Raw genomic sequence first — 14,444 nt, 5'->3', positions numbered from 1 at the left:
TACTGATAAACTAATTATGTAGGAATGTGACATCTGCAGCTGCATAGCTAAATGTATTTGAACTTGGCTTGACAAACTAAAATATATCAACATTTGAATTGTATTTTTTCCAGTATGATTACAAGTTGCAAACAAAAGACAATGGGAACACTATGTGCAGAAAATAGGACCCAACATGTGTAACATAGTCCAGGTATTTTCCTGTTCATCTTTCTATCTCAGCTTTTGCCAAAATTCCTGTTTCAAAAGGGAATTTTTTTCTCATGTACGCATGGTTTTTGAATAAGAACCCTTTTCCCACCACACTATACAACACTGCATAAACCCTTTGCACTCTGACCCCCTGGTACTCTATGACGTCATCGGACATTTCTGTCCGAGCCGGGTTCAAAGGGTTAAGACGTTAATTAACCCTTTGAGTGCTAAAGTCAATTTTTGTCACCTTTTTAAAATGTGCCCCTGTCGATTTTTTTTTCAGATTTTTGCCAAAATTTTGGTGAAAAACTAGCGCAAATGGAATGTGATGTCCATTTGATCCAAAATTATCAGAAGAATTACAGAAAAAATCATAAAAATTGGTAAAATTTTGACTGAAATTTTAGTGGGAAAAATTACAGCATTGAAAGGGTTAATGTTGTCAAGGTACACCATTCATTAATTCAGCTGACTTTCTCTGCATGGTCAGAAGATAGCACCGTACGCAATACACAATTCCAAATACACATCCACAAATGCACAGAAACAACACAGGGAATAGAGAGATCTATGGCATAACTGTAATGAATTTATTTCATAACCGATGTAATGTTGTGATGTGACTGAGAAGGCAGCAAATACATGATTTTTTTTTGTACATTCGCAGCATTGAAAAATGATATTTACCAACTAAAAATTACCATTGACTTGGTAGTTGTGAAAAACTTGCTTATCATACAAAATTCAATACTTGACAGGGGGGAGAAAGGGTGACCTGATTTCTAAAAACTGCATAGATGTATTTTGTTCTCTAACTGAAGTAACAATAATAATAATAACAATAAATACATTACATATCCAATTACATCGAAAGTACACCATGATTTGTAAACGTTAGTCAATGAAAACCTTCCATGTGAAGACCCTGATTTAGTCAAGGTTATAGAAGCGACCCTCCCAGGGGATGTGACCACATTGTAATTTTGGAAGCTCAAGAAATACTAATCACAGCTATTATTTCGAATGCGTAGCTTTCACTTGCAATATTATAATCATAATATTTTGTCAAAAATTTCAGCAGTCTATTTGATAGTTCTACGCAAGAAAAAGCTAAACCTAGAAGAAAGCGGTTATATATCTTCCTGAGGTTTACGGCAAAAAAAAATATGCCTGGTCCATTGGTGCATTTATACACAAGCTCCGTGATTCATATGACAGAAAAAAAAAAGAAAATGTTAAAAAAGGTCAAATGTGGTCAAATCCCCTGGGCATATGCTTAAATTAAATTTAAAATGGCTTGATAACCCTAAACACAATTTTAACACCCAAAAAGGGTAAGGGGGCGTTATCCTATGATATATTTGGTCTTGATCTAAGCATACCCAATCTACCATCATTGGATTGGGGGGAAAGCCTATACACACCCTATTTTAAAATACTCTATACTGACACAAGTGACATTCTTTATCTCTGAAGTCTGAAAAGTTGGAAGTGATGAACAAGTTGCCTGCAAATACTTTCACTGCAGTGGGTTTCATAATCTTTCACGAGAAAATCCTTAGCATGCTGGCAGCTGAATACTGAAACTCATGGGACAATATATCGCATGACTGGAATATCAGGAAGAATGAATAAAAATCATATTGACATGACTTCCAACTTAGACCCCAAAAATGTCACTCATAATTTAGCCATTTTGAGACATCTTACTTTCAGGAAAAGTTTGTTATGTCATTCGATTTGCTACAATATGGCACAGAAAAAAAACTGTAAGTAAGTGGGCATAAACTGGGCTACTGTAAAATGCTGTGGAAACATCTCCGAAACATGCTTTTCTTGTAAATTTTCTTCCCTGAAAATGAGAGTTCACAAAATGGCCGGGGTTAAGGTTAAAAGGTTAACTTTTACTTTGTTAGATCTCCTATCAAATATACAATTACTAAGGGGTACAGAGTGGCTGATGTTCAAATTATCAACTCTGCCAGGCTGGAGGAACTGCAGATTCCGTTTAAAAAGCAATTCAAACAAAACTGAAGCACCTCCAATTGAATAAACGCCCTCTCGCTTTACTGAGATTGGAATTATCTGATTGTCTGACTGTTCCATTTCATGATATAGGAGGGGGAGATTCTGACGGTAACTCTTTAAAACAGTTCCATCGTTCTTTCTCTCGACTCTTACGATGACAAACAGGCGAGCAACAAGCACGCAACAAGGATTACCCAGAACCCATAAAATAAAATCCTTAAAATTTCTCACCAATTCATGCAAAGTTTGCATTTAGTTTTTTTAGTCGTCATTTAACCAGAAATCACAGTAATTAGTAATTCTGAGGTCCAACTGGGAAAGAGACACCATGATAGCTGAAAGGTGATTTGGAAAGGCACTGTGTTGTGCCATTGTCGTGAAGTCAGGGGTGGTGACAAACTAATTCACTTCTAACAAGTCTAACTTCTACTGGTAACACTGGCATCTGATGGCACAGTGTAGTGACAATCATCGAAAGATCAAGTTGTGAGCTATTAATTTTTAGTCTAGTAGGTTTACCTCTTTCAAAAAGGTGAAATTTCATTCAAAGGTTTATCTAAGATATTGTTATCGACACCATGTAAGTGATTAGGGAATGGATGGAGGGGACAGTTCAGGCAGGTAGTATGCCAAGGTCATAATGTTCAGAGAAATTTCGGCCCATTCCATGCAGAATTGATATTTTGCGCTCAAATTCTAGAATTCTGCATGAATCAGACTGGTATCTGAACGCTATGAATCTTGCAGCAAATGCACCAAAAAACAAATATCAAATTACAAATGAAGTTAAAGCCAAACGAAAGGCCTAAACTTTAGGCAGTAAAGGTCCCAAAGACTCAAGGACATACCCAAAACACTTCAGAAACACGGCCCTTGCAGTTGCATCTGTGATACTTTTGTAACCTTTGCTCCAATTGGCTAAAACCAAACTAACGGCACTGAATATCAACAATTGCTCCACAAATCACAAAGCCTGTATCACTCTACTGGTCGTAACATTAAAAGTCGTAAATCTGCATCAGACATTCTTGGAATTGAATAAATTCAGAATGGCGAGTTGTCATAAATAGATTTTGAAGCTATGATTTTTTATAATACAATTAAGATATACAATTAAAAAACTGACTTTGTTAATACATTAATTAAGTAACTTACATGAAAGGAAATGACAGCGAAAAAAAAAACTTTCAAGTTGGAGAAATGTCACGTAAGTTTACAAGCAGCCATGTCAGGTTGGTGTTGTCGATATTTTTTACAGCTAACAACCAACCAGTACCTCTCATCTTGATCACTAATGAGGTAATTGCTCTGTAGGTTCATTTCAAGTACAGCCTCCCTTATACAGTTGGTCCCTCTCGATGGGTACTGTCTGGCCACTAGGAGGCGCTCTTCGTGTGTGCTGCCCACATCAGTATAAGTTCGGCCAAATTGTTCTGATTTCAATGACAGCAACAATGTCATACAATGTGTCAGATTGGAAGCTCCCATCATTGACTGCACAACAATTCAGTGTCTCTGCATTCCTCCTCTAATGCTAATTCTAACTTGACTCTTTTGGCTTCGGCGACTTCCACAGCTACAACGTTTTCCTTGTCACTGCTGCTAGAGAGAGTTCTCCTGACACCACACGGTGACTTAGTACAGTCCTGCTGTGTTTCAGTTTGAGCTACTTTAAGCCATACATGTTCCAGGCATTCCTTTGTTGACGCTCTTTTCCTGCAGGAAGTAAAATTGTAGGTTTTTTGTCAGCGATCTTTTGACACAGATGCTGAACAGTCATACACAAATAACACTTCGTGGTTTCTGATTTCTGAATGAAATGAGAGTCAAACAGCAACACACTATGATAAGGAAATCCTGATGACTTTATGCCAAATTTTTTGAGCTAAATTTGTGATATTTTCCTTGAAAATAAAACATGAAATACAATCTAAAATCGATTATAGTGCATTGTTACTTCAAATAACATGCACAGCAAAAGTTGGAGTAACACCAATACTGAATGAAATACTCTTTGGCATATTAAAAGTACTGTTTATCAAGAAAGCTACTTACAAGGGTTGAACTACTAGAAGCCTTTTCACAAAGTCAACTGCCTCATCTGAAATGTCTTGCCAAAGATCCTCGGGAAATTCCAGGTTTCCTTGAGAGATATTGAGGAAGGTTTCTTGCTTGGTGTCGCCAAGGAACGGCGAGGAGCCAGTCAGCATCACGTACGTGAGTACGCCAATACTCCACATGTCGCTGGCTAGCGATATTGGTTCATAGTTCAATACTTCCGGTGCTGATAAAGAGAACAAGGAACAAAAAGACGTAAACGTAAATTCTGGATACCGGCACCGCTTTTGCTTTCATGACATGATCCTCATGTGATCATTGGCAAAGCAGGGGACTTTCCAAAGTTGTGAATTATTTTCTAAACAGATACTTCCCTGTTTCACTTCATCCCAGTTCAGGCACCAACGCATGCAGAAACATGATATCAAACAGGGACAGACACATTCATGATATGCTCTTTCACCTTTTCACCATAAAGAAATTCCATATAACCTTGCTATTATGTATAATGTGGTGAGATCGATATGCCTGGTATTTGGTCACAGAGGGCTTTTTAAAATTTGCTCCATTGGACTTACACAACCATACTATTTCCTATGACATGATCACACTTATATGTAAGGAATTGGAATACCAGCTCTTTAAAAAAACCAAAAACATTGCAATTAAAGTTACTCACCAACATAGTCAGGTGTACCTAGAATTTCTCTAACTTCTTCATTTCCGTTGACTAGCCTCGCAAGCCCAAAGTCAACAAGTTTCACATCGCTCTGGTTCGGATGACTATGTGTAAGAAGAACATTGGATGGCTGGAGAAAGAGAGAGAGAGAAAAAAAAATATGATCAGAATAGAGTCATAAAAATAATGAACAAAGCTGTTGAAAAGAAAACTCAAAACACATAAAATAACAAGAATTTTGCTATCCTACAAACAGAGGAGACTGTTTCATTATGACACAAGTAATAGTAAATTATAAGATATTGGCCACATTTGAAAATTGTCAGAAATTGTCATATTGAAAGAGTGTCATGAAAGCCGTATTTGCTTAATTGTGTTTACAAAAACCAACATGTTTTCAAAAACAACCTACCAAGCACAGCACAAATACAATACTTGTAAACAATTAAAGCCATTTAAGAGGATTTTATATTGAATTATTACTGTTTGGGATTAAAATCCTAGTCAACTGTGAAGTGTTTTTATGAAACCAGACTTGATGTAAATACTTGTTTGCTATTAAGACCGTTTGAGCTCATTCACATTCTGACTATATTGATTGCTTGTAAAACAAGACAATGGACAAAGCTTTTAGAGTATGTATCAAATCAAACTACGATACAAGTGACTTTCCACATCTGAAATGTGACATTTATATAGCCTTTGGATTGCACACCTGATATTGCTGTGCAATCATAGACAAATAGTCCAACATTGACATTTCATTCATTCCCAATATTGTCAATAATCAGATGATGAAGGTAGATTGATCAATGTCTTTTATGAGGTGTGAAAGACATATACATCAACTGTTTTCAATAACCCTGATATCTATCCTCAGCCCTGGTTACCACAGCTCCAATAACTAAAGAGTGTGTTTCAGTCGCCTAAACACCTTCACTTGTGTGGCTTCAACTTTTCACGAACTTCAAATTTATGAAGCCCATAATGAAAATGTTTTCCCACTCTGTAATAAAAGTGTTTTCCCACTCTGTGAGGGACGACTGAGTTAGTACAGAAGAACATCTCTGCCTCTAGCCTGGGGATGTTGTGCCCGGGGCATGTCCCAAGGCTATTGACTTTTATTACATGCCATCAGAGATTGTTAAAACCCTTTCAGACAGCTCCCTTTCACCACATAAACTATTCTGTCCAATCTTGTGGGCCCATGCAATGATCACAGAGAAGACATGTCGCACAAAGAGCTTCATATCTGCTTTGTCATGGTTGTTTTTTTCCATCTCGGACAAAAATAAATCTTGCCTCTGACATTATGATGGGAAATGCAGCCCCATGAGAGTTCTGTGAAGCTAGCCAGTGACTTGACATAAACACAACGGTAAAATTTGATGTAACGGTGTCTGTGTCCGACAGAGACCCCTGGACCCACCCCTCTTCCATACTGCAGAGAAAAGGCCGGAAATTGCAACAAGTACCTGCATACGGAATGTTTATATATGCTGTATTGCTGCCGTCATTACAGCTTCAGAAGGGACAATTCAGTATTGTTGCAGATATTAAACACAACATTACAATCCTATAAGTGAATTCACATGACAGAAAATTTTTTTCATCAATGTCGTGAAAACCACACTCATTTTTTCCCAAACAGCTGCAGTCTTCGTCAGAACACAGGAAGCCTTGAGACCTTTTTTCTTTCATCTGTGGCTTTCACAATACAGCCTTCGTCAGAGAAACTACAGAAGGATGAATGAATCTTCTGTTGTCTCCTGGAGTCCTCTTCAGTGCTCTAAATGCCAACGGCTAACATGCTTGAAGATAGTCACAGCACTCTGCGGGTTACGCAGTAGCCTATTTTCTGTCACTTCAAAGAGTCAGACACAAAATGAGCCTAATGCGTTTTTTGGATGTCCACACACAACTTAGTGATGCATCAGTTGTTCTTTTAGAAATCCATTCAATCATTCTGTTTGCGGCTCACCGGGGAAAAAATTGTAAGAAAACACTGTTTTGTATTATTACCTATATAACCACTGGGGCTGATAGAGAGAGGAAAAAGTTTCTCATAACAGTTTGTAATTGATAAACTACCAATGTTTGGCAGGTAATCAAGGTGAAGCATAACAACCCTATATGAACAAACGGGTTGTCAAATGAAGTGGAAAGGTTTTGTCATCAAAGTACCGCTGCATCAGATTTAAATGTGAGTTAAAATATCAAGCTGCAGCACTGTCTTCAAGGAATAACTTCTTCCTTCATCGTAGAACTGTCAACTTTGTAAGATACAGAAGCTGTATGGAAATTTGTATTCTATTGTTTTGAGGGGAGAATCACAAATGACGAAAAGAAAATTTGCCACCACTGTACTGTGAGCAGAAATCAAACACAATACATTTCTTCAGTCACTCGGTCTTTGCTAACAACTTCTTCACATTATTTTGTTTGATCAGGCTCAAGTTTCAGGAGAGCACCACTGTTGCCATGGTAATCATACACAATGCGCGTAAAAGGTACCACTGAAACAGAGCCCTTCACACTTTTTTACTTGACCACTGGAAACAACAAGACATGCATTTACTAAAAGCAAGCTTTTATAATTGCCCTTTCATTTAATGTACATTTGATTGACGTATGTCATCTATTCCAACATCTCCAGCATACACAAGTACAATTTGGTAACTTTATATTCCACTGTGAGCGTCATTTGGAATACTCGTTATTCTTCTCCATCTTCAGCCATTCAAAAGTCCAAACACAAGATGCTCATCGGAATGAAGTAAGCGATGTCACCAACACTCCGTTCAGACAGTCTACCTATTTGCAGTAACTTTGCAGCGTCTGTCAACACCTTCCTTTTCACAAAGTCCGACCATGGATTGAGAAACCCCAACAGACAGGAGAAATTTAGACGATGCAATTCTTAGGGCGAGGCCTCTAAGCATGGTGCTATGCTAACATGCCTCCCTCTGACTGCCCGCAGGTTTGCTGAGAGATCTGTGGGGCAGGTTTAAAGCTGGCGATTGAAAATGCATGAAAAAAGAGTGAAGCTCTAATGACAGAATACATCAACACAGCAAAGGAACTAGGGTGACTCAAACTACTGATTCAACTGTGAGCTAACAGCAACAATGGAGTCCTTGTGAGAGATTCAAGTAAATATTGAACATTCACTGTCCTCAGATCAGGATTTACTTCTTTCTCTCAGAAAGTTGAGAGCTTGGGAGACCTCCTGTCTAGTTATTTTAGCCCGATGGTGACAGATCAGTCAATGTAGGGGACAAATTGAATTATCTCACTTCCCAGGCCTTGCATATGTCTGTTCCTGTTTTGTTTAAACTCAGTGCAGGGGACCATCTCGCCTACACGGGTCTCGTAGCATGGATACCAGAATATATTGCTAGTCAAGGGTAAACATTGGTGACATGAAACACAGGGGAGATATACGTATGCAAGAACATGCTGGTGAAAATGATATGATGTAATGTACAGTGAGCCGAAGGAAAGAAGGAATGGAAGGAGCGGCTGACATATACATTACGGAATTTACGGAAATAATAGTTTACGACTTGGGAAGTTTCTGCTGAGCACAGATAAGAAAAGAGGCAATGCATTCCTCTGCCTCAACGCAAGGACACAAGAAATTGAAAACTCAGGCTCGGGATCCCAAAATAGAACTGCAATGAGGGTACCTGCTGAAAGAGAGTGGCCACGCATGGCTGGGGGAAACAATTGACGTGTTAAACACCAGCACAATGCGCACAATGGGCAGGCAGATTGAGCAATGGGCCAGTGGTGAAAGATATTGGGACATTCCATGCACACCGCATAGCATGACGTCTCCCCAGCAGAGTGTCCCCCAAATACATGTACGTTGGCTGTCAATCATCCGTACATTGGATAACATGCACCATTTCAGCCCTAGGAGCTCATTTTCTTGCGTCTTTCAAGTCTTTATTGGAGCCGCTGAGATACAGTTAACTTGGGTTTCAGACAAGCTTGACCCTTGCATCAAGCTTGATGATAACAACATCAATAGTGCAGTGCTGCTACCAAACATCTCATTAATGTTCACCCCATCAATAGCATTGATGAACACTACAAGAACAACCTTTGCATAGGTGTGCAGGCGACAGTCTCTAGATCCAAATGTGTGTCGTTACCATGACTACAAGGCTAAGCTTCACCTTTCCTTTGTTGATCTAATCTCCATGCTGGTCACCACTAATGATGAAAACAACGTAAACAATATAACCACTGCGGCTAAGAGGCAATGAGAACCAAGGAGAACCGGATACATGCATATGTATAGCCTTAGATAAGCTGGCTGCTAAATTAGAATTTCCACTTCACTTCCTGGCCACTTATAAAGATGCCTTTGTTTTTTATTATTGCACTGCAGTGTGCTTGCCTCAAGATGAAAAGAAAAAAAAGTTGCATAACTGTTTTCCCGGTCATTGACTTTCCGCGACCTGGCACCTATAGTTCCATCTAGGACTCGGCTCACACGGAAAATACTGTTGAGTTTTGCGCCATTTTCCGCAAATATGACCTTGTTTTCAGTCATGCTGTGTATCTTTTCCAGCCATCCACCCTTCTGAATGCTCCAAACAAAGTCTCTTTATACCTAAAGAGTCTTTGTATCTTGAGATTAGAGCCCAAACATTATGCAAACAAACAAACCTGAACATGCCAACAGAATGAAAAAAACATCAATAAACAGAAATTAGGCAAAGAGAAGCAACACCACTCTGCAATTTTGATAATGTGAAGTATTCCCCTTGCAGTGTGTAGACACTGAGCTCCACAGGCAGTTAATTGCCGCAATGTTAGCTTTTCTCCACAAGTGCCAAAATCAATTAAGAGGTCTCGTAAACAAATGAACATAAAAACCTATTACCAATACCTATAACTAAATGTTTCAATGAACTTGTAAAGGCACCACAAAACCACAAGAGAACCTCCGACCGTTATTGTTGTTATTCATTCATCACTTGAAGATGAACTCTAATCTTTTTTATTCCTGCATTAATTGAAACGGCACAACCAAACGGAGTCTATTTCCAATCAAATGTAAGCTTTAAAAGTCAGTTCCTCAGCCCTTAGACATGATAAGTAAAAGTTTAACCACTTTTCATGACTCAGCACAATTTTTTAAACAAGCAATCTTGGAAACTCGTAATTTGTCGATCCACATCATATGCATGTACCCATGCATAGCTAACTTTTTTTTTCCCCGTTGGATCAATTTACATCCCCTGGGAGTATGAAGGTGTTAACATATTTTCCCCTATTTTTTTCAGAACAAAAACCAGTGAACTACAAAATTACCTCCTGAGAGTCCATATTTCATAACATTGGGGTCAAATTTCTAAAAGAGCGATTAGACATCCCTTGTGGCTAAAAACACACAACCAGCACTATTCACTAAAGTGGTTCTCTCTAGCTGTTGTGGGCTTCATTAATTAGGCACTGCTTCAAATTTAATTAAACAGGAAGCTTGGCGCTGACTGAGGAGGTGGGAGAGAACAATACACAGCTCTTTGTACTTTGATTTGGTGGAAAAAAAAATTGTGACCGATAACCTGGTTTCTGTACTCCCGCGGTGATGTAATACATGTGATGCCGGTCAGCGTTGAGTGAATATACGACCACAATCATTATGAGGCTGTATTTGTCTTTGAAGTACCGGTAGACATACACACTTGACATAATGATCTACCTGGAATCAGGACTTTGGGGTAGGGGACTTCAACAGCCACCGGGGTACTGGGCTGCAAAGTTGTATTACTAAATGCATTAAACTTGGTTACGCTGTCATGCACTTTGTGGGTTATAGCCATGGCGGATCTGATATCAAACCATATCTGATCTGAAATCCACACCTTTGGACGTAGTACCTGGTCTAGGACACTCTGTCCACTAGGTCATACGTCCTTATCAGAATGTCGAACAAAGAGTAACACAGGGTTTTGTTTGCTAATTCTGTCTAAAATGTGTGTCAAATTTTAAAAGCCACCAGATCAGAAGCATCCAGAATCCACATTTCACCTTTCACAAACAAAGCATTCTATATGATAGACAAGGTAGAAGTCCTGCCATCCAAAATATCAGAGAAGATCACGGTAGTCTGTTCTTGGTTACAATTTCAGAATCGCTATCCAGCCCCAGAGCAATGGATTTTGATTCTGTTGTTACAATGCTCCTGGCTGTAACAACATGACATCATGAAAGGATCCTACTTGCAACTTAATAAACACTGTCAACAGAAAGCGGAAAATGGTACAGACTTTTCTCATTTATACAACTATGGACACGCGATACTCTCAGACGGACTTTTGGAAAGGATCCCAGAAAACAATGAGTAGTACTAAACAATGGGTAAGAAACCATAGCTGAAGCAAAACTTGGACAAAGCCGACCTGATTTAGATAAATTCTCATCAACACTTAGGTCTGTGATGAAAGAATCAAACAAAAAAGATTAGCAATAATCCCGGCATATAATTTTATTCCACAGTTTCTATATTTAGAGGATACCGCAAAGAATTTTATCCAATCTTGAGACTTCAAAGAAGTTTGTTGAGGGTTGCACAATTGAACTGTTTCTGTAATCTCTACCACAGTATTAAAAGCAAACAAAGATCTACATATAGCTGTTCAAAACCATCTAAACTTTACAAGGTGGATAGCTGTTACCATGGTGACATAATCTGAACATTGTTCCGGAATGACAGCGCAGTAAAAGCCGATATCAGGTTGTCAAATAGCCGAGTTTTGTCTGAAGGAAAACGGAGGCATTATATGCACCTGATGGGATTCCGCGCAGCTCACATAAAGCACTGAACAAAAACAATTTCCAAATTACAGTTTACTTTAATTCCTGCTTGCTGCTAATTCCTATAGGCCCATACACGCATTGAGTCGCATAACCTTTTCTTTTATGTTGTGAAGAATCAACAAATGAGAGCATGTCAGAACAATCCGTTCAAGACCAACATCAACAGCCAAACAAAACTTCAATACAGTTCACTGAACTCCAGACAATACGTTCATGGGAAGGTGAATTCATGTTGACAAAAACTGGCCCGATGTCCACCTTCAGATATCAAGAAAGAAAGTAAATCAACTGCCAAGGATTTGGGAGAAAGGAAAAAAAGATCATGCCAGGGCTACAGTTTTTTTTGATATCCCACACTCACAGGGTTCAATGACAGATTAATAGCTTCATTAAGCTTCAATTAATTGCCACAAAAGATGAGAACAAAACGCCGGACACTGCGGCCGGCGACAAATTTGTGAAATTATTTCTCGTGTCGGAAAGACACCTGCACAGACCAGCTGGCATTGTGAGCAAGTAATTAATCCGTGCAAAGGTTTACTGACAGGAGTCAGCAAGGGGAAATAGTTGGGTGCTGGATGGTTGATTAGGCAATACAGTCACAAGCTGTGAATATTTGCAGCAACTGAGATGAGGGTCTGTGGTTATGAATTAGAAAATCATAAAAAAACCTTGAATTTCTTCAAGGCGCATTTGAACAAGTTAAGAGTGGAACATGAAAACCTATATAATCTTATTGAATATCCTGAAAAGCCTGAAACATGAAATATTTCCCTTGCAGTGGCAGGGTTGACCAGCGCACTTCATTGAAACATTGAAGGTCCTGTCTATTCAACAAACAAAAATTCTGACCAATCAGCATTGTCCCACTGGGTTATTCTAAAAAGACTTGTTTTACAAGGACTTCACCAAACAACAGCCTCCACAGCATGTTGTGTGGTTTTTGTCTTTTTTGAAAGAAACACTCAAGCATCACTCCCAAATGACTAGTCTCTGCACGAAGGTAGGACTTCTAAATGGACCGACACTTTTCCATTCATTCAAGCAATCGCCAAACCCCTCTGGGGGGACATGAAAAGTACCTGATGGCCAACAGCTACTCTATCTACCTTAATAACCCTGGCTCATAGTGACTTCTCCAAATAAACATGTAGACATCTGTCAATTACTCTCTCCTTTGCCATAGCTTGGTCATCTCATGCAAACCTGTTGAGTTGGAATGGGTTTTTTGTCACAATCTCCCTTGGCAACACCATATTGGGATGCAGAACCTAACCGCGACTGACAGGAAAAATCACATGGTAATGGTATTGGAAATCACCAGTGACAGTGAGCAATACCTCAGCCTTGGGGCTATTTCAGGCCTGACAAAAAGCCATCAACCTTTTTTTTCTCTCCGTTTCTCTCTCTTTTCCTGGTGTCCTCTGCCTCAGGAGTTGCAAATCCTCTTGTGCAATATATTACTAAGTCACCTAACAGCTCAATTAGTTATAAAACAAAACAGAAATACCATTCAACATCTCATCCCACCCACTTGGATATGTGTACTTTGAACCACAGATGCAGCATAGCAAAGTCGGGCAATCTCTCAGGGTAGGAACATACCGCACTTGAATTTACATCTGAGCAATTGCTTTTCCTTTCAAGCCTCAATAGCCAATAAAAAAGTTTAGACACAGGGCCACATACAGTGATTGCTAGATAGCCAACAGTATAGCTTTATTATTGATGTGTAGTACATCTTTTCTCATTCTTGGTCTAACCATGAAACCTTCTCTACCTTCACATTTACATATCTTATCTGAATCACCATATGTCATATGAACTATATTTAATGCCTGTTTATGGTTTGCATATTCTTAACAATAGAGTGATAATAAAGTTGAAAATGAGCATGATTTATTGTCCAGAGGACTGGTAAACATATCCAATGGTGTGAGTTTTGTACTAGAAAAGAATAGAACAAAGATTTCAGTGTGTAGAACAATAGAGAACACAGAATGACATCCAAACCGTGGTGTTACCTATACACACAACTTTCTATACAACTTGGCTCAAATTGAAATTTTGCGTGCATGGATGGCGACCTTCTGTCGCGACCTTTGCCAGTGATATCGGTTGAAGTAACATTGGGGAGTGTGATTCCACACGTAGTATCAGCGACAGACTTTCACCAGAGTTGTTTATGAACCTTCCTTCCTGGGAATGAACAGCGATGACAAACACGGACTTTTGTCATTGAAAGGGAAATTGGCCTGGACAATACAATGGTCCCCAGTCCATATGCACTCTTTCAATTGAAGCGTCCTTCCGGACTTCCCAGCCAGGTGATGTAACAGACAGTTGGCTTGCCACATATTCACTACAGTTACTGAGTTTTGACAGCATAACTGTAAAGACATATTTGATATTAATGATAACTATAATTGAACTGAATGAAATCATGCATAATGACTATTGTATGGCAGTAGATTATGTACCTGCACGTGGACATACTCGTGTGAGCACATAACATGACACATTTTTCCCACATACAATGGCTGAGGCAAGAAGCCAACAACGCTCATTCCCTTCGCACACTCACAACAGGGACATTCTAAATTATAGACCGAAGGGACTAAAATTTTGAATCAACGTGTTTTGAATT

General features: G+C 39.0%; 1 protein-coding gene across 1 annotated transcript in view; it reads right to left on the bottom strand.

Moving 5' to 3' along the window:
* Positions 1–764: 764 nt before the first annotated feature.
* The window catches only part of LOC139140506 (serine/threonine-protein kinase 17A-like), a 30,613-nt gene continuing 16,933 nt past the window's right edge, over positions 765–14,444 (bottom strand). The window contains exons 4-6 of the mRNA XM_070709811.1: positions 4,961–5,090; positions 4,279–4,507; positions 765–3,939 (exon numbers count right to left, since the gene is read on the bottom strand). Of these exons, the coding sequence (XP_070565912.1) occupies positions 3,711–3,939; positions 4,279–4,507; positions 4,961–5,090 (588 nt within the window). The 3' untranslated portion in view covers positions 765–3,710. The remainder of the gene's footprint in view (positions 3,940–4,278; positions 4,508–4,960; positions 5,091–14,444) is intronic.

Source organism: Ptychodera flava, chromosome 9 (genome assembly GCF_041260155.1).
Source record: "Ptychodera flava strain L36383 chromosome 9, AS_Pfla_20210202, whole genome shotgun sequence".
Classification (NCBI taxonomy): Eukaryota; Metazoa; Hemichordata; class Enteropneusta; family Ptychoderidae; genus Ptychodera; species Ptychodera flava.
The sequence above is the reverse complement of the archived record's forward strand: the minus strand, read 5'-3'. Positions and strand labels throughout refer to the sequence as shown.